This window comes from Tasmannia lanceolata, unplaced genomic scaffold (genome assembly GCF_043159265.1).
Source record: "Tasmannia lanceolata isolate RefF3 unplaced genomic scaffold, GAP_Taslan_0.1 ptg000023l, whole genome shotgun sequence".
NCBI lineage: Eukaryota > Viridiplantae > Streptophyta > Magnoliopsida > Canellales > Winteraceae > Tasmannia > Tasmannia lanceolata.
In genome coordinates this window covers 33,649,316-33,676,639 of record NW_027518700.1, presented here as the reverse complement: position 1 = coordinate 33,676,639, position 27,324 = coordinate 33,649,316, and the positions used below count along the sequence as shown (strand labels likewise).

The window sequence follows — 27,324 nt, the reverse complement described above, 5'->3', positions numbered from 1 at the left end:
CTGAAAGTGTTCTGGAGATGTGGTCATTTGAAGAGGCACTGATTAGGGGGTTCGATCTAAAGTCAAGTTAAAAGGGGATTCTCCAATTGCGGTGTGTGGGGTGGTGCGGTATGCCCACAGGACGTGGAATAGTTCATCGGCCAATCGTCCCCCTTTTTCATCCAACCTTTTCTTGATCCCCTGAAGGAGGATCCTGTTGGTGACTTCTATTTGCCCATTCATTTGGGGGTGAGCCATGGAGGTAAACCGCTGTTCAATCTTGAGATCCGAACAAAATTTCCAGAAGTTCTGGCTATCGATCTGCTTTCCATTATCGGTTATCAAAACTCGGAGGATCCCGAATCAGCAAATTACCGATTTCCAGAAAAACATCTGTATGTTCTGTTCCGTAATCTTGGACAAGGGTTCGGCCTCCTCCCACTTTGTGAAGTTGTCTATCAAGACTACGACAAATTCACTTCCTCCGGGGCCACGTGGGAAAGGTCCCAGGATGTTCATTCCCCATACTGCAAAGGGAAGAGGGCTGACAATGGATGCCATAGGTACAGCTGGTTGATGACTGGTGGGAGAGAATTTTTGAAATTTCTCTCATTTTCTTACGAGATCTAGTGCGTCATGTCTCAAGGTCGGCCAATATAACCCCCTCAGTAATACTTTTATGGCTAACGCCTTGCCGCCCAGATGTTCGCCACAGAGTCCCTTGTGTGTCTCTTGCAAAGTGTATGGGACATCGGTCGGTCGAAGGCACTTCAGATAAGGGAGGGTGTACGACCTTTTGTATAGGTTCTTACCATCAAAGGAAAACCTGGTTGACCTCTGGACCACCTTGCGTGCCTCTTTCTTTCCTTTAGGCAGCTTTCCATTCTGTAAGTAATTGATGATTTCGTCCATCCAACACGGTTCGTGATCAATCTGGATCAGTTCGACGATCTCACTGTCAATACTTGATTTCTTCAGGAACCCCATGTATATGCTCCCTAGAGCGGTGTACACAAAGGCCGTTAGTCTGGAAAGCACGTCTGCCTTCCCGTTTTCTGTCCTTGGAACTCGAACAATTTCGAAGCTTTTGAACTTGTCGGGGAGGTGATGAGCTTTTGACAGGTACTTGCTCATCTGCTCATCCCGTGCTTCATAAGTTCCTTGTACCTGATTAACAACCAGTTGGGAGTCGCTGTAGGCTTTTAGTCTTTGGGCGCGTGTCTGGATTGCTTAGTTCATTCCGGCTATGAGAGCATCATATCCCACCTCATTATTAGATGCGTGGAAGTCAAACCTCACCGTGTAATCCATAGCAAAGTTTTCAGGCCCAGTGAGAATTAGGCCTGCTCCACTCCCTTGTGAGCTTGAGGATCCATCTACATACAACTCCCATAGCGGCTCGTCATCCAACAGATCTCGCTTCTCGGCTTCTTCCAGTTCACTCTTGTTCAGGTGTATTTCTTCTTGTCTGTGCCCTCCGAGTGGAGTGGTATCCTTTCCACTTGGAGGTTGAGTTGTTCCTTCCCGGCCCTACCCTCCGGGTGTAGTTGTGACCTCTCCACCTGGAGGTTAAATTGTTTCTTCTTGGCTTTGCCCTCGGGTGTAGTTGTGACCTCTCCACCTGGTGGTTGAATTGTTTCCTCTTGGCTTTGCTCCAGGGTGTAGTTGTGACTTCTCCCCCCGGAGGTTGAATTGTCTCATCCGCTTCAGAAGTAACATTTTGCACGGGTAGGGTACATTCAGCAACGAAGTCTGCCAGAACTTGGGCCTTTATTGCTGGCCTTGGTAAGTACCGGATATCGAACTCACTAAGTTCCACTGCCCACCTCACGAGTCGTCCGGAGGTGTCCGGCTTGTGGAGGATCTCTCTGAGTGGTTGATCAGTCATGACCTTGATCGTGTGTGCTTGAAAATAAGGCCTTAGCTTTTGGGCTGCCATGATTAGAACATATGCCAACTTTTCTACGCTCTGGTACCTAGTTTCGGCCTCATGTAGAACCTTACTGACATAATAGATTGGTCTCTATTGATTGCATTCTTCCCGAATCAATACTGCTGCCAACGCTACCGGACTCACCGATAGGTACAACATTAATTCGTCTCCGGGCTCTGGTTTGGTCAGCAATGGCGGGGAGACTAGGTATCGTTTCAACTCTTCGAACACTGCTTGACATTCTGGTGTCCAAGGGGCAGTTTTGATTCCCTTGATTGCATTAAAGAAGGGAAGGCATTTATCCGCGGATTTCGAAATGAAGCGTCCCAGTGCGGCCACCATTCCAGTGAGTCTTTGTATCTCTCGTATTGTGGTCGGCGGATTCAATTCTATTATTGCTTGGATTTTTTCTGGGTTTGCTTCTATCCTTCTCTGACTAACCATAAACACGAAGAATTTTCCTGCTACGACGCCAAATGCACATTTAGTGGGGTTGAGTTTCATGCTGTAATCTTGAAGGACCTGAAACGTTTCCCTCGGGTCAGAGATGTGATCTGGTGCTTTCTTGCTCTTGACTAACATGTCGTCTACGTAGACTTTCATGTTTCGCCCGATCTGTTTCCTGAAAAGCTTGTTAATGAGTCTTTGGTGCGCTGCCCCAGCATTTTTCAAGCCGAACAACATTACCCGGTAACAGTATATTCCTTGATCTGTCACAAAAGAGGTCTTGGGTATGTCCGCTTCATACATTCGTATTTGGTTGTATCCTGAAAAGGCATCCATGAAGCTTAACAACTCATGGCCCGATGTAGCATCAATCAGCTAGTCAATTTTGGGAAGAGGGTAGCTGTCTTTTGGACAGGCTTTGTTCAGGTCGGTGAAATCTATGCGGATTCTCCACTTGCCATTGGCCTTTTTTACCATAACGACATTGGCCAGCCAATTGGGATATCCGATCTCTTGGATGAAGTCAGCCTTCAGCAACTTTTCGACCTCTTCTCTAATTGCGTGCTGCCTTTTCGGGGCAAAGTGTCTTCTCTTCTGCTTTACTGGCTTGCAAGTGGGATCTATACTAAGCTTGTGCACGCTGACCTTAGGATCTATTCCGGGCATATCAGCGGGGGTCCATGCAAAGATATCTGCATTTTCTCTAAAAAACTGAATGAGTTCTTCTCGAATGCTATCACTTAGGGATGAACCGATTATGACCAGCTTCTCTTCATTATCATTGTACAACAGAAGGGAAATGAGGTCTTCAGATGGTTTGTTGAAGGTGATATGGGTTTCACCTCTCAGGTCAAGCAACTTATTAGGCAATGCCTCTAATGCATTTTTCCCTTTGAGTGCTGTAGCATAGCATTCTCTTGATTGTGGTTGGTCTCTTTTGACTTCCCCGACGCCCTTTGGCGTTATGAACTTCATTTTCTTGTGGTAAGCTGATGCGACAGCGCAGAGGAGATTTTGTCCAAGTCTTCCCAAGATAGCGTTATAGGCCGAAGTGGCCCTCATTACTAGGAAATTCACCATAGAGAAAGCCTGAAGGGGGCCTCTCCCACGAGGACTGGAAGTTCGATCTATCCTTCAACCTTGACTATCTCTCTTGAGAATCCGAACAGATTTGAATTTACAGGCTTTAGGCGGTCGTCTCCTATCAGCATTTGCTTGAAGGCGAGATAGTAGAGGATGTCTGCAGAACTTCCGTTGTCCACTAAGATCTTTTTCAGGTCCCAATTGGCTACAAGAATGGTGATGACCAAAGCATCGTCGTGGGGAAGTATTAGATTGTTCAGATCTACGTCAGAGAATGAGATCTCATTTTCTACTTTCATCTTCTTGTTGCAAGTATGGATGGCATTAACTTGCCGGGCGTAAGCTTTGCGGGCTGTTGATGAGGTTCCTCCTGCTGTTGGTCCGCCAATGATTGTGTTTATAACTCCTGTGGGTTGAGATCACTGTGTCTCCATGTGCGGGCTCATAGGGACAGGAGATTCGTGCGAACTGAGGCAATTTCAGACTCCTTCTGTTCTGGGGGCTCCCTTCTCAGGGGTCTCTCTTACCGTTGTCATCCCTCACAAATTTCTTGAGATGTCCCCTCTTGATCAATAGCTCGATTTCTTCTTTTAGATGTCTACGCTCATCCGTGTCATGCCCATAATCTTTGTGGAATCGGCAGCACTTTGTTTTATCCCTCTTGTTCCCCTTAGAAAGCATTTTTGCCGGCCATCTGAAGAAGTCCTCTTCTTTGATCGCGGCTAGTTTCCAGGTTCTTGATGTGTTAAGAGGTGTGTAGTTCTCTTCCCTCCTTTGAGGACTTTTTTCTTTCCTTGGCGGTTTGTCGTCCCTACGCTGCTTCGTAGGGTTTTCTCTTCTTCTGAAGTTCTCCTCCGGGTTGAGTTTAGTGCGGCCAGCGTTTCTTTGACAGAGATGTACTCCTCAGCACCAGTCATGAGATCTGCTAGGGGGCGTGGATTATGACGGGCTACAGCTCATCGGAATTCATTGGATTTGGCTCCTACGAGGAGTGTATTCGTGGTGGCCGAGGGATCTAGGTTCGGGACCTGGAGAGCCTCCCTGTTGAATCGGCCCACAAACGCCTTCAAAGGTTCATCATTCCCTTATCTCATGGCCATCAACGAGGCTGCAGTTTTCCGCGGTCTTTGGCTACTCATGAAGTGCCGAACTAGGTCTTCCCCAAATTCCTCAAAGGTGTCTATAAAGTTCGGCTTCAGACGCGAGTACCAGTCTGTGGCAGCCCCTGTTAGGGTAGTTCGAAAAGCTCTACGAAGAAAACCATCTGAAGCGCCGTGGAGGGGCATCATAGTTCTGAATGTCTCCAAGTGGTCCACCGGATCGGTTGTTCCATCGTACTGTGGAATTGAAGGCATTTTGAGCCCTCTAGGTGTTGGTGCGTGCAACACTCTGTCCTTGAAGGGAGGTCTGCTAAGGAATGGCCTTAGAGTAGGTCGATTGTGATCTTTGGCTAGCTCCTCAATTCGATGGTCTATTTCTTCAAATCTTCGCAGCACATGATTAGTTCTTTTCTCCACTCAGCTAGTTGGTTTGTTTCTCTTTTCAACAGTGGGACTCACTGCTGAGTTGGAGTGGCTTTCTGAGCTCCTTCTATGTGTAGACACCCCCATTTTGCTCCACTTTATCCAACAAAGAATTTCATTAGTTTTCATCATGTTAGGACTAGTTTCCCATTTCCTTGTTAGTTTCCTACATTTTCTCAATCTTTTTGGTCGATTCCTCCACTTCCGCGATTTTCCGTTTTCCAGGAGTTTTCCCTTGTTTTCCATCACTTTTCCCTTGCTTTTCGTTTCGTCAATTTTCTTCAAGGGAATCATTTCCACGGGAGATCAAAACTCCAAAGGGTGAAATTCCGGCTGACTTCGAGTAGGGCCCGCCAAAGTTATTTAAGGTTCGAATCTTATTAGCAGGGCCCACTAAGGTTGAGAGATTGTTTAATATCGGAAAATTTCAAATTATAGAGAGGATGCATGTTTGGCCAAGAAGTGGGGCCCACTATTTGTATTTTTGAGAATTATGGAATTCTAATCTAAAGTGGAGTTTCGGCCAACATTAAATGGACCCGCCAAATGTTATAAAGATGTCTTTGCATTAAAATTTGAAAATCCAAATCATCCCATGGAAGTGAAGTTGGGGACACAACACATTTGTGCATTGGTACATCATTTGGATGGTTTGGATCATCCTATGATGCCGACCATGCAATGTCTCTCTCTTTCTATCCTTCTCTACTTTTTCTCTCTCATTCCCTCTTTTTCCTCTCATATGAAACGAATTCCCCAATTCATCCCTTTATTTTCTCCCTTTGTGTTAAGTTGAACTTTATATAGTTGCACTTGGATTCATCCTAAGTCATTGGATTAAAAGTCTTGTTAGAAATATGGATTGGAAGATATTCTAGATGTAATTCAATCAGAGGAAAATCATGGACTGCAGAGAAAAGAGGATTTATTCAACTTTAGGTAGACCCACACGAGGCTGGGAATCTCATCTTTTCCAACTAGGAAATCTAGAGACAAGAAAAGATTTATGGGATCTTTCTCCAAGCTTTATTTCTTATCTTTTCCAACCAATAGGAGAAACTCATTTAATTAGCAAAGTTTATCTCTCATAGGGAATTCGGATGGGATAGGATTGTGCTTAAGAGCCTATAACTAGAACTCTTGTTTGCCATTCTTGATGGAACACAAATACGGCGCTACTCTCAGATCTCGCCACGTGCCGTCCATGCACCAGTAAAGGCCTAACCATCATGAAGAAAGGTGTTGGAAAACGACAAGACCGTATGATCACGACACGTGCCCCTCTCTCGCCGTCCAGACCTCATCTTCACAAGTTATGGAAGAAATTATCCGGCAAAGTCACGCGTGCCGGCGGAGCAGAAGAACGGCCCAATCCTGCAAATGAAGGGTTTTTCTCCATAATGATGAAAAGGTCCGCGCGCCTCCCTTTAAAAGGGAGGGAAGGGAAGAAGAGAGACAACCACGTCCTTTGAAAGGAGCCAAGGTCCTTTGAAAGACATCCTTTTCTCAGCTCCCGCAGAACAACCGGAGAAAGAGGTGAGGCAATGACAGAGGAGACTAGGAACTTAATCCTACTCTCCCTGCTAGTCCCCTCCGACCCACTCATCCGCACACCCAGGAAAGAACCCGCGCATTGGCCCTGGTAACCCTGATCAAACCCCCTCCTCCTCTCGCTGTCCTTTATATTGATTGGTCGAAGGATCTGACTTGAGTGTCAAAGTGGTCGTCCGGGACCCAAGCCGGACCCCCTGACCCCCTTTGTTTGTGATTGCAGACCCCGCGGAGGTCCTCTACCGACTGTGCGATCGCAGACCCGGATTCAGACGCCATATTGGCGCCATCCGTGGGACTCGTCGAGTACTGAACGCCTTATGGCGATGAGAAATCACACCCAACAACAAGAAATAGGGGTAATGACCAGGAGCCATACTTAACGCGTACAAACCCACACCTCAAGCTCCCGGGAGCCCAACTCACAGCTCTCGGGCCGACACCAGCCCTCCTTCAGCACACCGCAGATGGTCCCCACCATGGAAATGTTCAACGAACTCCGCCGAGAACTACTCCAACGCTGCCTCCGCTGGACCCTCCAGCCCCGGGGAGGCCCCTGACAACGCAGGACCAGACGGAAGCCTATGACGAAGGCGACGAGGAACAACCAGGGGAGCGTCATCCCCGGCGAAAGCGAGCACCGACTCGCCGGACGCCGTCCCCATCGGCGAATAGCCCTTTGCCCCCCGCAGCTAGGGGACACCAGCGAGATGACGGGTGTGGGACCCGATCCCGAGAGAGGGTGGGGCGCGAGCCGCCATGCTCTCTCTTGGTCTCTCGTACCCACGCGAATGGCGTGTGCTTTTTATTGATTTTAATTACCCAACCAAGCAGGCAGCAACCAAGCCATAGGGTGCAAACAAACGTGCAACCCAGTACCCATAAGGGCAGGGGTAAGCCGCCGAGCCTAGCGATGTGTGATTTAATTCATCTTTTCCGTGAACTTGGGATGACTAAGGCAATCCGAATTCCACGCAAAAGAGAGTGACAGAGTCGCCACCTAGATGAGGGATCTAGGACCCATAATTGACCAGAAATCTAGACTCGTTACCTGGTTACGAGAATAGAAGGTATGGGGAGTTACCACCACATGCACCATTCCTGCCCGATAATCGGTCTTCAATTCCAAAAGTTAACTCTTTCGACGATGGGATCAGAGTCGACGTAGTTCGGTGCACCTGAACTAAGCTACTTATACCTAACTCATCTAAGACATCGATTTAGACTGGATTGACTGTTTCAACAGTTTTAAGAGAAGTTATTTAATTCAAGTTGAAGCTTTTATTATCATAGGACTTCATCTAAGATGCTATATGATCCTATCTAAGGGCAAGTTGTCCCTTAGACTAATGTAGGTTAACCTACATCCTAGGTAACTAGGCTTGTCCTATGGGAAAAAGGGATAAGTAGTGTAACTAGATCGGTAACTCAATTGCTAATAATAGCAATTGGTCGTGATGAGGCTGAACTCCCTAACTCTAGGACACCATAAAACCTAGAATACAACATGACGTAAGTGTTCCTAAGGGGCCCTAAAGGTTCCTACGATAGGAGACCGTAATCCAACGGCTCCTAAGACACGGATCGAGTTAATTCGATTTGTTGAACTTAATGATTTTTGATTTTTGAGGATTTTCGATTCCTAAACATCTAAGGAATACCAAAGGCTCTATGGTAAGCAAGTTTCGGCCTCGAATCACAACCATGGAAGGGAATCGTGCTCTCAACACTTGTATAATTTAGCACGTAAATTATAGTATCTTATTGCCTGGCATATTTCTCAGGATTTCCGTGGATAGTGGACCTCGGAGCCAATATCATATTATAATTTATGCACTCCAATTATGCAGGGTTAATCACAATTAGTATACGATTACGGTTGCGATCTCGGCAGTTAAATTGGCACAGCAAAGCCAATTTACAAAGGCAATCTATGAACCCCAAGATTTCTGTTTCAAAAAAGTTAGGGATTGAATTTATGATGAAAATTTAAGGTTTTTTGGAGATTTTTACTGACTTTTGTTTTGATTTGCTATTAAATTGTGATTTAATATCATTAAGACTAGATTGCTAGTATTAGACAGTAACCCAAAGTAATCAAGCTCTAAATCAGTTGAAACTTTTCTAGTAACAAGATATGGATGATTTTGGCTTATTGGAAAAATTTCATGAATTATCATTAAGATTTGATATCAATTTATGATTTTTCAAAATTCAAATCAGATTATAGATTAACACAGTAACCTATAACATATCAATTTCAAATAAACTTAAACTCTTACAGTATAAAGACAATCATGATCTTAGACTATTGTATGGCTTTCATGGATTCTTATTACGATTTGATGCCCATTTAAATTCACACAAAAATCAGATGAAACCAAAGAATTACTTCAAAAGCAAACCTAATAGTATCCTAAAATCAAATAAAAAATTCCAGTAGATATATAATAGATTATAAAATTTTCTATCAAAATTTCAAAACTTAAAAATTAAATATCCTCCATAAAATCGATTTTTAAATAGAAAAGAAGAATTTGTTTCCTAGAAATTGAAACCCATTTATTAAACTAAATTACAAAACCATATTAAAACTTTGCAAAACCAATTTAAAATTTTTATGTAATATTCCAGTAACCTAATTTACTGGTTTGTAAAGAAAAATTTCAAAAATTTACTAATTTAATACGAAAAAGAATTACGGCACGTAAAACGAAAAAGCGATTAAAAAACAAATAAAAAACCTTTTTTCGAAAATAAAATTTCATGAAAAATTCAATTTATTATTTAAAATTAATTCTGAAGAGTTTCATCAATTTTTAAAATATTTTGATATTTATTAAAAATGGCCGAAATGTAAAATAATTTAAAACCGGACTAAACAAATTCAAAAAAATTCGAAAATTTTTGGGTATTCTGGAAATCAAAACATTAGTTTGAAAATAAGATTTCACAAATTTTGGACATGGTTTGATATACTATTGGATTCGTTCATCAAGAAATAACCCTTTTTAGGGTTATTGTTTGAAAAATAGAATGAAAATTAAAATGGCGAAACCGTAATTGGAAATTAAGTTTCCAGTAGTATTTTATTTTATAGAAATCCCAAAAAATATCAGTTTTTAAAGAAACCCACGTTTTCTAACACTTGCTTTGATAATCCGATTTAAATCCATATTGAATAAAAAACGAAAGAAAATCATTATTAAATGGAGGAATTTAATTTTTTGGTGAAATTTTGATAGAAAATTTTATAATCTACTATATATCTACTAGAATTTTTTATTTTATTTTAGGATACTATTAGGTTTGCTTTTTAAGTAATTCTTTGGTTTCATCTGATTTTTGTGTGAATTTAAATGGGCATCAAATTGTAATAAGAATCCGTAAAAGTCATACAGTAGTCTAAGAACATGATTTGCTTTATACTGTAAGAGTTTAAGGTTATTTGAAATTGATATGCTATAGGTTACTGTGTTAATCTATAATTTGATTTGAATTTTGAAAAATCATAAATTGATATAAACTCCTAATGATAATTCATGAAAATTTTTCAGTAAGCCACAATCATCCATATCTTATTACTGGAAATGGTTTAGCTGATTTGGGGTTTGATTGCTTAGGATTTCTGTGTAATCCTAGCAATATGGTCTTAATGTTAATAAATCATAATTTAATAGCAAATCAACACAAAAGTCAGTAAAAACTTCCAAAAAATCTTAAATTTACATCATGAATTTAATCACTAACTTGTTTGAAACATAAACCTTAGGGTTCATAGATCTTCATTGTAAATTCGCTATACCGCGATAGTTCAACTGCCGAGATCGCAACCGTAATCGTATACTAATTGCGATTAATCCTGCATAATTGAAGTGCGTAAATTATAGTATGTTATTAGCTCCGAGGTCCACTGTCCACGGAAATCTTGAGAAATATGCCAGGCAATAAGATACTATAACTTACGTGCTAAATTATACGAGGGTCGAGAGCACGATTCCCTTCATGTTTGCGATGCGAGGCTGAAACTTGCGAACCATAGAGCCTTTGGTATTCCTTAGATGCTTAGGAATAAAAAATCCTTGAAATAAAAAATCATAAAGTTCAACAAATTGAACTAACTCACTCCATGTCTTTGGAATCGTTGGATTACAGCTTCCCATCATAAGAACCATTAGAGCCCCACTTAGGAACCCTTACGTCATGTCGTGTCCTAGATTTTAGGGAATCCTAGAGTTAGGAGTCCAGCCTCATCACGGGCATTTGCTATGGATAGCAACCGTGCCATAGATCTAGTTACACTAGTCGCCCAATTTTTTCCTAGGACAAGCCTAGTTACCTAGGATGTAGATTAACCTGCATTAGTCTAAGGGACAAGTTGCACTTAGATAGGACCATATAGTATCTTACATGAAGTCCTAGGATAATAAAATCTTCAACTTGAACTAAATAATTTCTCTTAAACTGTTGAAACAGTCAAATCCAGTTTAGATCGGTGTCTTAGATGAGTTAGGCATAAGTAGCTTAGCTTAGGTGCACCGAACTACGTCGACTCTGATCCCAGTGAGGCTTGGGTACGTAGGCAGCTTGGATGCTTGATGGCATACCAATCACGAGTCGGCCTCACACACAAATGGTGGGGTTTTGTATATTAGTTTTCTTATAAATTCTTAATTAAAATATGTAGGATTTTCTTTAAATTAGCATTTTAGGAGAACTTTCATTTAGATTGAATTCAAACAAATTAAGAAAATCAAGATACACATTTAGGAATTACATTGAAATTAGATCTTAGGATGCATGTCACCTAGTTCGCACATTAATATAGAGTTAAATGAGCCATTTAAAAGAAATTCAAAAGAGTTAACTTTTGGAATTGAAGACCGATTATCGGGCATGAATGGTGCATGTGGTGGTAACTCCCCATACCTTCCATTCTCGTAACCAGGTAATGAGTCTAGATTTCTGGTCAATTATGAGTCCTAGATCCCTCATCTAGGTGGCGACTCTGTCACTCTCTTTTGTGTGGAATTCGGATTGCCTTAGTGATCCCAAGTTCACGGAAAAGATGAATTAAATCACACCTTGATAGGCACGGCGGCTTACCCCTGCCCTTATGGGTATTGGGTTGCACTTTTGTTTGCACCCTATGGCTTGGTTACTGCCTGCTTGGTTGGGTAATTAAAATAATAAAAAACACACGCCATTCGCGTGGGTACGAGAGACCAAGAGAGAGTGTGGCGGCTTGCGCCCCACCCCTCTCGCGGGATCGGGTCCCACAACGGGAAGCAAGCTACGCTAAGCCGCGCTCCCCCTGCCCGGACCGCTCGTTTCTAGGAACCGCCCCTGACTCGGGCGGAGGAGGTAGCAACCTCAGCGCAACCCCCCGGTATGGATCCGATAGCCGACCTGCAAAGGCAAATCCGAGAAGTAAAACTGGAAATAAAAAAGCCCTACGCCCACGGCATCCTCGACGAATGGGAGAGGGAAACAACATTCCCGTTCACCTCGGAGGTCTTAAAACTCCCAGTAGAAGCAGAGATAGACCTCTCCCGTTTCGGTCTGTACGACGGACGCACAGACCCCCTCGAATTCCTCCAAACTTTCAAAAGGGTAATGACGCTCCGGGACGCGTCAGACAGATTTATGTGCAGAGCCTTTGCCTCCCTGTTGAGAAAAATCGCTAACGACTGGTACATGAGATTGGAGCCCGACTCCATCGCATCCTTCCACGAATTCGGAAGGAAGTTCAGCGCAAGGTTAGCCAACAACCGCCTCCGCCACGATCCAGCAGACGCCCTCTTAGCCCTCCGACAAGGAAGAAACGAGACCCTAAGAGACTTCATGTTAAAATTCAACGCCGAATTGGCCTAGCTTTCTAACATGGACGTTCAAATAGCGGTCGCCACACTGAAGCATGCCACCATCGATCCGAATCTCAAGCTGCATCTTACCCTCAAGCCACCACGGGACCTGCAGGAACTTGAATCAAAGGTTGACAAGTTCGTACGAGCAGAAGAAGCCTGCGCCCGAGAACGGGTACAGGCCGGCCCCGATGAAAGAAAAAGCAACGACGGCCGAAGGATCATGAGGCCACGCGCCGAGGAAAAATAGGCGAGCCGGAACCCCGTCCCCGTCTTCGAAAGACTGGGAAGCGCCCCACTAAAGGTTCCCCTCTCCCATGTCCTGCTAGCTATCAGAGATCAGGGTCTCCTGACCCCCCCAAGAGAATGGCCACGGACCCAAAGAAGCAGTCCGCTAAAAAGTTCTGCGAATTCGACGGGGACCACGGCCACGAAACTGACCATTGTTTCCACCTCCGCCTCCAGCTGGAAAAGCTGGCCGAGGAAGGGCACCTAAATCAATATCTCAGGAGCCCTGGCAAAAACTTGCGCGAGGTCCAACATCCGTCCGACGAGCCCAGAGGCAGGCGTCAGTCACACAGTAGGCGCGGTCCAGCAGCCGTCGCCGATCCACAAGCCGACACCGATCCCTGAGTAGGCATCGCTCCCGAAGCAGACGACGATCCTGTAGCAGACAGGAGACATGCCGCCACCAGTGCCCCAGGAAAGAAGAGCCCCCCGAACAACCGCAGGCCCGCGAACAGCCGCCTATCGTTATAGGAAAAATCAATATCATTACGGGCGGGCCGGCGGCGGGAGGGCCGACGACAGCCGGTCGGCGGGCCTATACAGAGAGGGTGTTTTTCATGGAAATGCCTTCCAAAAAGGCTCGGACGGATCCTCTCCATGAAAACCAGATCATCACTTTCTCCCACGAAGACCTCGATGGACTACAAGTCCCGCACGACGATGCGCTGGTCGTCAGGCTAGTCGTCGCCAACTTCGACATAGGAAAGATTCTGGTTGACATAGGAAGCTCCGTCAATGTATTACACATCGGAACCTTCGAAGAAATGAAACTTGGCAAAGAGAGGCTAGAACCCGCAGAGTATTCCATCTACGGGTTCTCCGGGGCGTCGGTACGAGTCAATGGCAAAATCGACTTACCCGTGACCTTTGGGACGTACCCCCTCCAAAAGACCATCCTGACCACCTTCATGGTTGTGGATATACCTTTCACTTACAATGCCATCATAGGGCGCCCCGCTCTAAGAGACTTGGGAGCAGTAGTCTCCACCCCCCACCTCAAGATGAAATTCCCCACTCCAACCAGAGTAGGGGAAGTTCAGGGGCAGCAGATGATAGCACGCCAGTGCTACGCAGCAAGCCTAAGAGGAACCAACGCTCCGGCCGAGAACTTCACGATCGGTAGTGAAGACCCCCGGCAGCGGGCTCGCACAATCAGAGGAGAGCCTGCCGAGGAGCTAGACTCCATCCCCATAGCCCAAGATCAGCCGGAGAGACAAGTCCGGATCAGTTCCCTGCTAAAAGGCACCTTGCGAGGCCAGATGATCGACTTCCTCAGAGCCAACAAAGACATGTTCGCATGGTCCGCTAAGGATATGCCCGGGATACCCAAGGAGTTGGCCGTTCACAAGTTAAACGTGAACCCAACCCTTAAACCCGTCCGACAGAAAAAGAGGAACTTCGCGGTAGAACGTCAAACTCACATAAAGGCCGAAGTGGAGAAGCTACTACAAGCCGGGTTTATCAGAGAAATTCGGTACCCCGAGTGGCTGTCTAACGTCGTCATGGTCAAAAAAGCTAGAGGCTGGCGGGCCTGCATAGACTTCACAGACCTAAACCGGGCGTGCCCGAAGGACCCCTACCCCCTCCTGCGCATAGACTAGCTCATCGACACCACATCGGGGCACGAGCTCCTCACATTTTTTAGATGCCTTCTCGGGTTACAATCAGGTATGCACGAACCAGACATCCCGAAAACAGCGTTCATTACCGATCAGGGCATCTACTGTTACACCGTTATGCCCTTCGGGTTAAAAAATGCGGGCGCCACCTACCAACAGCTCGTAAATAAGCTATTCCGAGCGCAAATCAGAAGGAACGTGGAGGTGTATGTTGACGACATGCTGGTAAAAAGTTTGGAAGCCTCCAAACACATCTACGACCTTCAGGAAACTTTCAACACCCTGCGACGAGCCCGGATGAAGCTGAACCTCGCAAAATGCGCCTTCGGGGTAGCTTCCGAAAAGTTCTTAGGGTTCATGGTTAGCCAGAGAGGGAATTGAGGCCAACCTCGAAAAGATCCAGGCCATCCTAGACATGGAGCCCCCGACAACAGCGGTAGAAGTACAGAGGCTCGCAGGGCGAATCACGGCCCTCGCCTGATTCATGCCCAAGTCGGCGGAAAAATGCTAGCCCTTCTTCAAACAACTGAAAAATATAAGACAATTTGAATGAACCCCGGCCTGCCAAGAAGCATTCGACGCCTTGAAACAGTACCTCCAGACACCACCCGTACTCGCCAAACCTGAGCTCGGAGAAGAACTATTCCTGTATCTGGCCATCAGCCCCACAGCGGTAAGTGCAGTATTAGCCAAACAAAGCAACAAGAAGGAATACCCGGTGTACTATGTGAGCAAGACTCTCCATGGTGCGGAGGACCGATACCTAAACATAGAGAAATTTGCCCTCGCAGTCGTCAGCGCCGCCCGAAAGCTCTGCCCCTACTTCCAAGCCCACCCATAGTGCTTCTGACTGACCAGCCCCTGAGGAAAATTCTCCAAAAACCAGAGATCTCGGGCAGGATGGTAAGTTGGGCGGTCGAGTTGGGAGAGTTCGACATACAGATGCGACCGAGACCGGCCATCAAATCCCACGCCCTCGCCGACTTCATAGTGGAGTCCACAGCCCCTGCCACGGAACCAGCAATGTTGGAAAATGGCACAGGCCCCACCGAACAGACGGCTCGCGAGGACATGAGGCCAGACTCGGCGGAGCAAAGCAGCAAGATTAACTGGACCCTGCACGTCGATGGCTCGGCAGGTAAAACGGGGCACGGGGCGGGAGTGGTCCTCCACAGTCCCGAAGGATTCACACTGGAATACGCCCTCCGGCTAGATTTCAAAGCCTCCAATAACGAGGCTGAATACGAAGCCTTATTAGCGGGGCTAAGTCTAGCCACAGAACTCGGTGCAGAAAAGTTAAAAGTGTATAGCGATTCACAGCTTGTCGTCAATCAAGTGAACGGGGCATACGAGGCCAAGGGCCCTAGGATGAAGCGATATCTCCAGAAGGTAAAAGAAAAGCTACAGAGAATGGGAGAAGTTGAGATCCTCCAGGTACCACGAGACATGAACAACCGAGCGGACGCATTGTCAAAAATGGCCTCAGAAGAAACCCATGACTTCGGCACCATGCTCACAGAGATACTGCCCCACCCCAGCATCGATGAGGTACAAGTCTTGGAGATTCCACCAGGACCAAACTAGATGGACCCCATCATGCGATACCTGAAAGATGGGATACTACCCGAAGACAAGCTGGAAGCCCGGCGCCTAGCCCCAAGAGCTGCCCACTACGTAGTCCACGGACCTAGGCTGTATAAACGGTCGTACACCTGGCCGTACCTCCGATGCCTGGTACCCTCCGAATCGGAGTACGCACTACGGGAAGTACACGAAGGAATCTGCGGAGACCATGGAGGCAGCAGGATTCTAGCTTAGAAAATCGTAAGGCACGGCTACTTTTGGCCTACGATCCTCAGGGACGCCAAGGAATTCGTCAAGAAATGTAGCCCGTGCCAGAGGTACGCAACCACCCCCCATCAGCCGGCCACCCCATACACTGCAATGGCAGGGCCCCTGCCCTTCGCCATGTGGGGAATGGACCTGCTTGGGCCGTTCCCAAAAGCCCCCGGGGGGCACACGATGTTGTACGTCGCCATCGACTACTTCACCAAATGGGTCGAAGTTAAAGTCGTAGCAAAGCCCAATTCAAAAGCAACGGAGAAGTTTTTCTATCACGACGTGGTCTGCCGCTTCGGCATTCCAAGAACGCTCGTAACAGACAACGGGCCCCAATTCGCAAGCGCTGAGTTCGGCTAATTCTGCGATAACCTAAGCATCGAACACCGTTTCGCCTCCGTAGCACACCCGCAGGCCAACGGGCAGGTGGAGGTAACTAACCGGACCTTGCTCCAGAGCCTCAAGAAACGACTAGGAGAAGCTGGAAAAAACTGGGAAGAAGCACTCCCTTACGTCCTCTGGGCCTACCGAACAACGCCGTGGACCGCAACTGGGGAATCCCCTTTCAGTTTAACCTTCGGGGCCGAAGCAGTCATCCCATTGGAAATCGGCCTCTCCAGTTTCCGCACGGAGAACTATGACGAACAAGGAAATTCCGAGCTCCTCCGAAACACTCTCGATCTCGTGCTCGAGAAAAGAGAGCAAGCCCTCCTCCGAACCGCCTCCTACTAGCAAAGGGTGGCACGGTACTACAACGCCCGAGTAAAAAAGCGCTCGGTAAAGCCCGGAGACCTGGTACTACGACGGGCGGAGGTATCCGACCCCCGCAACGCCTTGAAACTCGCACCTAAATGGGAAGGACCTTACAGGGTCGTTCAAGCACTCCGCCCCGGGGCCTACCAGCTAGAGCGCCTCGACGGGACCCCAGTCCCTCGAAGTTGGAGCATGGATAACCTCCGAGAATTTTACCAGTGAAAAGGTAGGGTAAGGTCCGTGTTTTTCTGTTAAGATATGACAAATGTTTTGTTTGTTTCCTTTTTGTGGTTACTAGAAGCAAAGCTGTGTTTTTCCTTTTACAAAATCAATGGAATAGCGTTTCTACCTGAGCCATGCGCATCTCCACTTTCCGGCCCACGAAAAATAAGGGGTCCGAAAGAAGACAGGGAGTGAGACAGAGGTAGCATCGGGGTAAACCACCACGAGAATACCCTCAAACGCTCCCCATGAAAAAAAAGACAGGGACTGAGACAGAGGTAGCATCGGGGCCGATCCCCCCGAAAATACCCTAAAATGCTCCCCATGAAAAAAGACGTCCCCTTTAAGGGCAGGCGGGACCCATTAACCCCGAACCAATCACTCGAGGGGAAGATAGTCCTTCCACAGACAAGACGCCCCACGGGGTGCACCAGAAATATTCTCGCCGATCAAATTGAAATTCAATACCAAAAGGCTCGAATGGCCCGGAGCACATTGTATATAAAAAAAAGGAGAGAAGAAGAAAAGAAGGAGAGAAGAAGAAAAGAAGGAGAATTCAAAAAGTTATTACAGACCCAACGTAGAACCATAAAGAAAAGAAGAAACATAAAATCCAAAGGGCATCCTGGCATCACTGAGCCCCCTCAGAAATCTCAGTGACTACAGGATCTACCAAGGCAGCCACCTGTTCCCCGACCGGCTCCGGTGCTTCCACTAGTACCGGCAAAAGATCCTCCGGAACGCCTTCCTCGGCCTCGTGCATCAGCTTGTCAAGAGGGAAGGAAGGATTGACCTCGCGAACAAGCCGCCGGCATTCAGCAAAGGCATCTATCTTAATATCCACGCTGAACGCGGCCGCGACCTTAAGAAACTCCTCGGAGTCGCGCCACTCCTCCCGCGCCTTCGACAACTCCTCGGTGTGCTTTCGTCGAGCCACCACCAATTTATCCTCCGCACGGCTTCTCCCATCCACAGTTGTTCGGAGGTCCGCCTGAAGTTGAGCAACCGTATCTTCAAGCGCCACCTTTTCCGCTTGGGTCTTCTCCAAGTCCTCGCTCAGCCTCCGGACTCGCTCCTTGAAAGCACCTATCTCAGACTCGTCCTCGAGCAGGTACTGCACCATCTTCCTGGCATAACTTTGAGACTGCAAAAAGCAAACCATCAGAAAATTTCCAACTTGCGATCTCAAAAACAACAAAAAGGGAAAAGCACAAGCAGAAAAACCGGTCACCCGGTACTTACGCAAGATGTCGACTGAAAATATTGAGCCCCCAGGGCCCTACGATCGAAGCCCTCTAACTCAGCCTTGTCGCCAGGAAGGGCGGTTGTCACCCCTAGCTCCACCGCAACCCGAGGATTCGCAAGGACCCCATCCTCGACGCCAATCTTCCAGTCAGGTTTAAACAGCTCTCCCCTCGCCTGGAAGAACTGCGAAGGAAGCTCCACCCGCTCCAGAAGAAGCTTGGTCATAACCGCCCCCTCCATCCGACTTGGCACGTCCTCCGTAAAGGCAGGAGGACGAGCCGCACGGCCAGAATCCCCCTGTCCAGCGCCAAAAGGGACAACCCTCTTGGTGGAAGGCTCCGACTCCCGGCTAGGATACATGCCTGTCCCCTTTTCTCCAATCAATCGACCAGAGGAGCTAGATGGCGCGGATGCAGGAAGCCTAGCCTGCGACCGGCCCAACCTGGCCGTGGCCATAAAATCGGAGGGGATCTTCCTGCGGCTCACCAGACCCTTCGTCGCCACCGCGACCCCCTTTCTCCTGCCAGCATCACCAGAAGAAGACATACCTGCTGCCAAAAATAGAAGAACAACAACCACTCAGAACAAAAAAAAAGAATATATGCTCAAGGCGCCTATGGACAAACCCAGGGAAGAAGGCTCACCGCGACGGCTGGCGGAACTCTCTCCCGTTCCCTCGCCCGTACAGCGAGCCCTCCTCTCTATAACTCCCAGCAAACCGAGCCTTCTCAGACCCCTCTCCCATCTAAACTCGGAAACATCAATAGCCTCCCCAGAGGCCAGCTTCCCCAAGTCAAACTTGCTGCAATCAGACTCGTCGGGGAGGGACTTCCTTCGCCACTCAACAGAGCGCCTCCAAGAACGAGGAAAGCCCCAACCAGCATCCGATGGAGGAATGATGAACACATACTCCTCCTTCTACTTCTTAATGGAAGAGGGCAAGTTCGCCGCAATTTTCACCTGAGGACGCTGGGTCAGATACAACCAGCTGTCCTCCCCCTTCACCAACGGGCTAAGGGCAACACAACCTCGGAGCAGAGCGAGGGTAGGCTGAATCTGGAGAAGACCCGCCTTGGCCACAAAGGCCAAAAGAGTGCGCCAACTATTAGACGACAGTTGGGAGGGGACCACCGGTAAAACTCGAGGGCCTCCACTATAATACCCAAGAGCGGAAACCTAATCCCCTCCCGAAAAGGCTCCACGTAGAAAGCTACCTCTTCCTCCATGATACCCTCACACACCGTCTCTGCAAAGGAAGGAACCCTAATCCCATAATCATCGGGAATGTGAAACTCCCTCCTAATCTTCTCCGCCGCCCCTTCTCCCAAAGTTCCTAAAACACGCCACCCTACCGGGACGGATAACGGCACCAGACCGAATGTCCCTAATCTCCGCTTCACGAGTAGAAGAAACTCGAACAAGAGATTCCGAAGGAGCGGCCCCCATCAATGATCCAGAAGCCTCGGAGCTATCTTTCAACTCCGTGGGCTGCTGTACATCTTGAGAGTCGCTGCCCCCTCCCTCTACCAACAGCCGCCTCCTTTTTCTTGGCGGAGCCCTCTCCACTACTTCTACCGACTCAGAAGAGGGACTCTGAGAAACGGTTGCGACAGACATCGTAAAACAATCAAATGTCGGATGGAATAAAAAGCACAGAACTCACCAGGGCAGACGAACGAAGAAAAATCAGAAGAAGGTTGGTGAAGAGCAATATGTAGAAAAATCACCGCGAAAGAAAACCCGCTTCACCCGAGGAAGACGAAGAAATAGGACAAAGAATGAAATCCCCAAAAAGGCTTTAAAAAGAGCTAGGGTTTCGACACGCGTCGATTGATCTCCCTTCCTTTCTAATCCGATGGGAGGCACACACGTGGCACCGATTGGGAAATTCAAGGGAACCGCCAAAAATCGAAGCGCCATACTGAAAAGACGTCACTACCCCTACCGCTAAGTAACTTCCCCAGCTAGCCATCCTTAAATCCTCCCCACCTAAGGGAAAAAGGAGGGTCCGGATGAAAAATACCACGTACGATGGCAAAAGGCTCGGGACCCATCACAAGGGCCCGGCATACAAATCCACAAGATGGAAAATACAACGTACGATGGCAAAAGGTTCGGACCCCATCACAAGGGGCCGGTATACGAATCCACAAGATGGAAAATGCCGCGTACGGTCAAGAAAGGCTCGGGCACGTCAAAAGGGTCCGACGTACAATACCACCAGACGAAAAAATACCAAGCACAACGAAAAGGGCTCGGGTCGCGCGGGAAAGCAAACATGCGAAGGGAAAGCAAACATAAGATACAAGTCATAAAAAGCCGAAAAAGAGCCATTCATAACTATTTCCTTCTGGCCCACGGGCCTACAAAAAGGGGAGAGTGAAAACAAAAAGGCACACAGGCTCGGCCCCCCAAGGCCCTCAACAACAAAAAAAAAAAGGAGAGGGGGAGGGGAAAAAGCCTCCTCCAAAATCCCGCTCACCCCACCGCCTCCAGCTCAGAGCGACTGGCCGCTGAAGGAGTTTTCCGCATCAAAAAGCTCTTTATCACTATGCTCCTCCTCCGAAGAGCTCCCCCAACGCCGATTCTCAGCAAATCGGGTCTGGTCATTTGTAAGCCCAAGGGTTCCCCAAGGGTTCCCCATGGGTTCAGTCAATCACCTTGTTTTGATGATTAACAAATACAAATTGATTAGTCGTTTATGGACTGATCAGTTGCCTTGAGTGTTGTGTCTTAGACAGGAACTTGACATGCTTGACATGTCATATCGCCATTACACAATGCAACACAACACATGCTTGAGGATCAACATGCAAAGGAGCTTGAACCCATTGGTGGCATCATCCTTGGAAGATGTTAAAGCAAGGAGCTCAAGTGAAGATCCCACAAGCAATCCAAGAACCACATTGAAGATCAAATGAAGATTGGCTCAAGAGTTCATTCAAGAGAGTGTTCAAAAGGGTAGTATGTATCACCTTTCTCTCTTGTGTTTTCTCTTGATCAAGGCACATCTTAAAACCCCTAAAATATGTTTTTCAAAGAGACTAACACACCCTTTAAGGACTTAAATGGATAAGTGAATGGCCATGGTGGTGTACCAACATGTTGGGACCCATATGGCATTCAACAAAAGAAAGAACAAAACAGAGTTCCGAAGCAACAACCTGGACCAGCAACTAAATCCTATCAAAACTTATTTAAAATATTTTCAAATATTTTTGAAAATATTTTTAACAGATAGCTCTCATTTTTCTCATATCCGTAGAGTATAAGAACATCGAAATCTGACGAGAAATGAGGGAGATATGAATTTTTCAAATGAAACACTGTTTGCTGGAAATCCAGGCTCGGAACTCCGAGAATTATTCTCGGAGCTCCGAGCTCGGAACTCCGAGACCATTCTCGGAGCTCCGAGAAATGGTCCAGGTTCTAAAAATAAAGGCTCTGTTTGGATTCTCGGAACTCCGAGAATTTTGCTCGGAACTCCGAGAATTTGCTCGGAACTCCGAGAAATGTCTCGGAACTCCGAGAACACTATGAATTCAAAAAAATATAGCCGTTGTTGTCCAACGGCTAGTTGAATTTTTGACCCAGTTTTGACTGTTTTGCCCCCCAAACAGTCACATGGAGTTGGGACACCATATATACCCATCTAATGGGTCTAAAACAAGAGAGGAACATTGTCCAACTTCAACAAACCATAGAAAATCATTTGTGAATTATTTTTGGTTAAATTCTCTCACCAACCAAACTCTTTGTGCCTTGATTTGAGAAAATCTTTTGAGATTGGTTTAGGCTTAAACTTGTTTATTCTTGAGAGCATCCTTGGAGCTTCAACTTGCATTGTAGCCTACATAGAGGCAAAGCTTTTATCTTCTTCTTTATTCGATCGGTGGCAAGGGCATCCGTGTTTAATTCCCTTGGGAGAAAGCGCTTAGAACTCGGCGGAGAAGGAGAGTCATTGTAAAGGTGGAAGGGCATCCTTATCTAATTCCCTTGGAGTGTAAAAGCCTCGGAGCCGGGCGTCGTGGAGGTCTCAATAGTGGAAATCCTCAAGTGCGACCTTGAGTAGAGTGGAGTAGGCCGTTTGCCGAACCACTATAAATCTTTGTGTCACTTGTGTTGGTATTTCTCTATCTTTCTCTCCCTCTCACTTTCTTATTTATTTGTGCTTGCATTCTTACATATTTGGAATTGAGTGAGTAGTTAGCATTTTGGTTTTGATTGAATATTGGTACCTTGCTAACTAGGCTATAAATCACCTAATTAAGTTTGCTAATTAAGAAGGGTTTTTGAACTTATATTAATTTGTAATATTGTTTAAGTTCAACTATTTCAAACTTAATTAAACAAGGGATAAGTCTTGGGTGAAATTTTAGTAAAAGTTTTCAAAAGGTAAAAGTTTTATAAACATCCCATTCACCCCCCCTCTAGGTTGCCAAACCAAGTCACTACTTGGATTTCAATTGGTATCAAAGCTTGGGCTCTTGATTAAGACCCTAACCGGTTAAGAGTTGAACGATCTAGTTTTTTGGCAACTTAAAAGATGGGATCTAGACTACCTATTTTGGATGGTTCGGATTATGGATCATGGTTGATCCATATGAAGACATACTTAAAAGGTCTAGATAAAGATATGGTAAAGATAATTGAAAATGGATTTATTTTAAATGCTAAATCTAAAGGATTAAATGAATATAATAAAAAATTATCTTTATTAAATACAAAAGCCCTAATTGCAACATGTTGTGCATTACCACCACACATTTATGAGAAGGTATCCTCATGTACTAATACTAAAGAGATTTTAAACAAACTTGAAAAATCTTGTCAAAGTGAAATCCTATGCTTAAGTGGAATAATTGAGAAATCTAATGAAAATGCTTTGGAAAATATTGATTTCACATTTGAAGAACTACATTGTGCTTTTCAAGATTTGAATAAGAAACTTGAGGATCAACTAACTAAGAATTCAAACTTGAAAAATAATTTAGCTAGTATTCACAAGGAGTTTAGGTCACTAGAAATAGACCATGCACATCTTAGTGAAGAGAATGAAATGTTTGAAAATAATTTTATCGAACTAAGTGAAACCATTAAATCACTAAGAGAAGAAAATGAACTCCTTAAAGAAGAAGAAGATAAAATCAAGAATTCCTCATCTCTTGAAACAAATAACTTCAAAATGGAAATCAATGATTTGAAAATCAAGAATGAGAAACTTGAGTTGGAAAATTACAAACTACAAGAAAGTGTAAAACATAATTGCCACCATGACCATTCTTGTAGATCATCATGTTCATCCCGTCCATCTACCTACTCATATATGTCTTGTGATTTTTGTGGTAGATTTGGACATTACAAATCTAAATGTATGTTTAGATTTGTAAAAAGCAGTAAGTTTGTTTGGGTTAAAAAGGACTTATCACCTAGAGCAAACTTGCTTGGAACCAAGATAGTTTGGGTTCCAAAAACCCCAACATGATATGTATTGTGTTTATCTTAGATTAGGAGATGTGCTTTAATTTTATATCATATGAAAATTTGTTTGGATACAATATACTTGTCTTGCTTGAATGCCATGTATCCATATTTTGTGCTTCAAATGATCATCCTTGAAAATCCAAAGTCTTTATGCTTGAAACTTGATAAGGCTTTGATATCTTGCACTAAAATGTTATATCTATTGGAAAAGGTCCCCTAGATATTTTATGTTTAATATCTAGTTGATATGTGCTTCATGATCAAATCATTTGTGACGAAACAACCTATATACACAATATACTTATATTGTTTGACTTGTATGTATCTATATGTATTTTTGCTAAGTGCACACACTATGACTTAAATCTTATCGCACTTAGAATATGTCTTTCATCCACATGACAACCACAATAGAGCATTAATGTGAAAACCATAAATTGTGCTTACAGGATATTCAACCACACCTTTGTGCCCTTGTGTTCAAATTGTACTCACAAGTATATCATCATATTTGAACATTATTTTGGTAGTTGCTAGAAGCTAGGTTATACGATCTATCACATCTCTCTAGCAAAACCAAAAAGAGAAGAAACCCATAGGTTTAAAGACTTGAACTTAAATGGAATTTTTTTTTTTGGCAATTAAATAGTTTTTAAGTGAAAGTTGTGAATATGCCAAAATATTATTCTTTAAACTCTATTTTCCTTAGATCTTTCCCTAGAATCACAAAATGATATAATATGTAGGGAAGTTGAAACATGAATCTAGATTCAATGTATGACTTGAAATGACAATATCATAGATATCTAGAATCATATTTGGGCATTTACTCACTTGAGTAAAATTAAAATTCATTAAGGTGGTTGTATACATTAGATTGTGATGGGAACATGTGCCTCCCACACATTTTTGGTTTTCAATAGGGCTTATGCACCTTGTGCCTAATGCCTTGTCATTTTACATGTGGTTGTGGATGTAGATGTAATGTTTGGACCATGCACATTATGTGTTATGCCCTTTGTGTCCAAACATGGTAGATTATCCATGGAAACCTTGATGATCATATCTTTCTCATAAGGTATACTCTCACCTTCATGAATCATGGATGTCTCTCTAAGACATGGTATTTTATTGACCATTCTCACTATGTCTTAGTCCTATAGAATTGAACTCAAATTGGTATATATATATATATTCTATAGTTATCACCCTTTGTTTGATAATATCTACACGTATGAGATGTTAAACCATTAATCTTAAAAGTCACTCAATTGGTGCCCTTAGCCTTCTTAGATTCTAAGAGGGAGATGGTACATTCACCTTAATTAAAATATCTAACAAATTGGCTTTGTGCCAACATCTCAAACATGAATAGGTATACATTTATATGTGATCTCCCCAGCTAGTTATGTATGTTACATACTTAAGGAAGTAAAGCGTGAATTTGAAAATATGATATCACATTTAGGGGGAGCATGAGCCAAAGATTGAAAATCTTTTGTGCTATGCATGTTTATCATGATGAGCTAAACTATGTCTATCATTTTATCATGATAAACCGACACTTGGAGAGTAAGTGTCATTGTAGCCCAAGGGTTGAGTTTAACTTGGTATCTTTTAGAAAATATATCCAAAAACCTTTGGAGTCTATGCAAGGACATCCCTTTGGATTCATGCATTGCATGATTCATTTTCAAAGGGGGAGCTTAAAGGTCAAGATTTGTCCTTAGTGGCTTATCATATGATACTCAATGTATATATCATTTGGATTATGATAAGTACACCCATTAGGAGCCATGATTGCTCCATATGTGGTTAGTTCGGGCTTGTCTTATGCTCCTAAATTGGTATCATCTAGCATGTGACTGTTTTAAGACAAAAAGCCCATAGCCTAGGACTTAAAGTCATATCTTTTAGGCTTTTAGACTTATCTTGGATGATCTAGATTGGTATCATCTATTCCAAGAATAAGTTTTGATGGCCAAGCATTCAATTGTCATATCTTTGGCCTATTGTGTAATGTCATACCTTGTTTTTATATAAGGCAAATGACAAATACAAAGGGGAGAGATTACCTTTGCTATATTCATGTTTAAAATGACTATAATGACTTGCTTATATAGTTCATTTTTTCATTCCCCACCTATATGTGCTTATATGTTCATACTTTAACAAAAAAAAACAAACAAAAAGGCTTAAATGTTCATCTTTTTGAATTTTGTGCTCAATCTTGAATATCTTTCTTGTTTCCCATTCATAGGAGAAAATTATACCTTGTAATCTTAATCTCTATGAATTTGATTGCTTATCATGTGTACTTTCACTTGAAAATTTGTATTTTCATGATAAGTTTCACTGTCATGCCATATATCCTAATAGTTAGCCATATTAGGATCAAATGTCCGTTTCTATGCATGACAATTTAAAAATATATTTTTAACTTGAAATATATATATTCTTGCTTATCATGATGAGTCTATACTTACACATCACCTCATGATAAGATTCTAATAGGAATTTTAAAAACAAAAGGGGGCTTATTATGCTAAGTCTAAAACTTGCTTAATTTCTTTCATGATAAGTAAAATATAAGCTTTAACTTTCTAATCTATTACTATATTATGGGTCATAGGGTAGATTTATATTGGAATTATATATATACTAAGATATACCCTAAAAAGTTGTGCTAAATTTGGAATGTCTCTTTGTTTTTCCAACATAGGCTTGATTTGTTTTGTGTCATTCCTTTCCTATGTTGATTATCTCTTATCATGTCATATATACATTAATTTAATTGGTAAATCATGACAAGAAACTAGGGGGAGCATCATATTCTCATTGTATATCTTGATGCTTTATGTATTGTGCTTAAGTGCTTAATTCTTCCTTTTTGCTTATGCCAAAAGGGGGAGAATTTGTATAATTAATTAGATCTATTATCATATGCATTCTTGTATTATACCTTGTTAAATATATCTCATGCATATGTTGAGGGGGAGTAGTCATGATTAAATTGTCCATCTAATCCTCATAAGAGGTTCCTCCCACCTATCTAATCAATTTGGTTTGTCATCATAAAAAAGGGGGAGATTGTAAGCCCAAGGGTTCCCCAAGGGTTCCCCATGGGTTCAGTCAATCACCTTGTTTTGATGATTAACAAATACAAATTGATTAGTCGTTTATGGACTGATCAGTTGCCTTGAGTGTTGTGTCTTAGACAGGAACTTGACATGCTTGACATGTCATATCGCCATTACACAATGCAACACAACACATGCTTGAGGATCAACATGCAAAGGAGCTTGAACACATTGGTGGCATCATCCTTGGAAGATGTTAAAGCAAGGAGCTCAAGTGAAGATCCCACAAGCAATCCAAGAACCACATTGAAGATCAAATGAAGATTGGCTCAAGAGTTCATTCAAGAGAGTGTTCAAAAGGGTAGTATGTATCACCTTTCTCTCTTGTGTTTTCTCTTGATCAAGGCACATCTT

The 27,324-nt window shown here is 44.3% G+C and overlaps 2 protein-coding genes across 2 annotated transcripts; both read right to left on the bottom strand.

Annotated features, from left to right (window-relative positions):
- Positions 1-588: 588 nt before the first annotated feature.
- On the bottom strand, positions 589-3,421 carry LOC143856034 (uncharacterized). Its single transcript, XM_077366075.1, has 3 exons — positions 2,818-3,421; positions 2,057-2,679; positions 589-1,146 (listed from the first exon to the last, which is right to left on the bottom strand). The coding sequence occupies exons 1-3, from the start codon at positions 3,419-3,421 to the stop codon at positions 589-591; spliced, it is 1,785 nt and encodes a 594-aa protein (XP_077222190.1).
- Positions 3,422-3,486: 65 nt separating this feature from the next.
- Positions 3,487-4,123, bottom strand: LOC143856032 (uncharacterized). Its single transcript, XM_077366074.1, has 2 exons — positions 3,970-4,123; positions 3,487-3,848 (listed from the first exon to the last, which is right to left on the bottom strand). The coding sequence occupies exons 1-2, from the start codon at positions 4,121-4,123 to the stop codon at positions 3,487-3,489; spliced, it is 516 nt and encodes a 171-aa protein (XP_077222189.1).
- Positions 4,124-27,324: the final 23,201 nt, after the last annotated feature.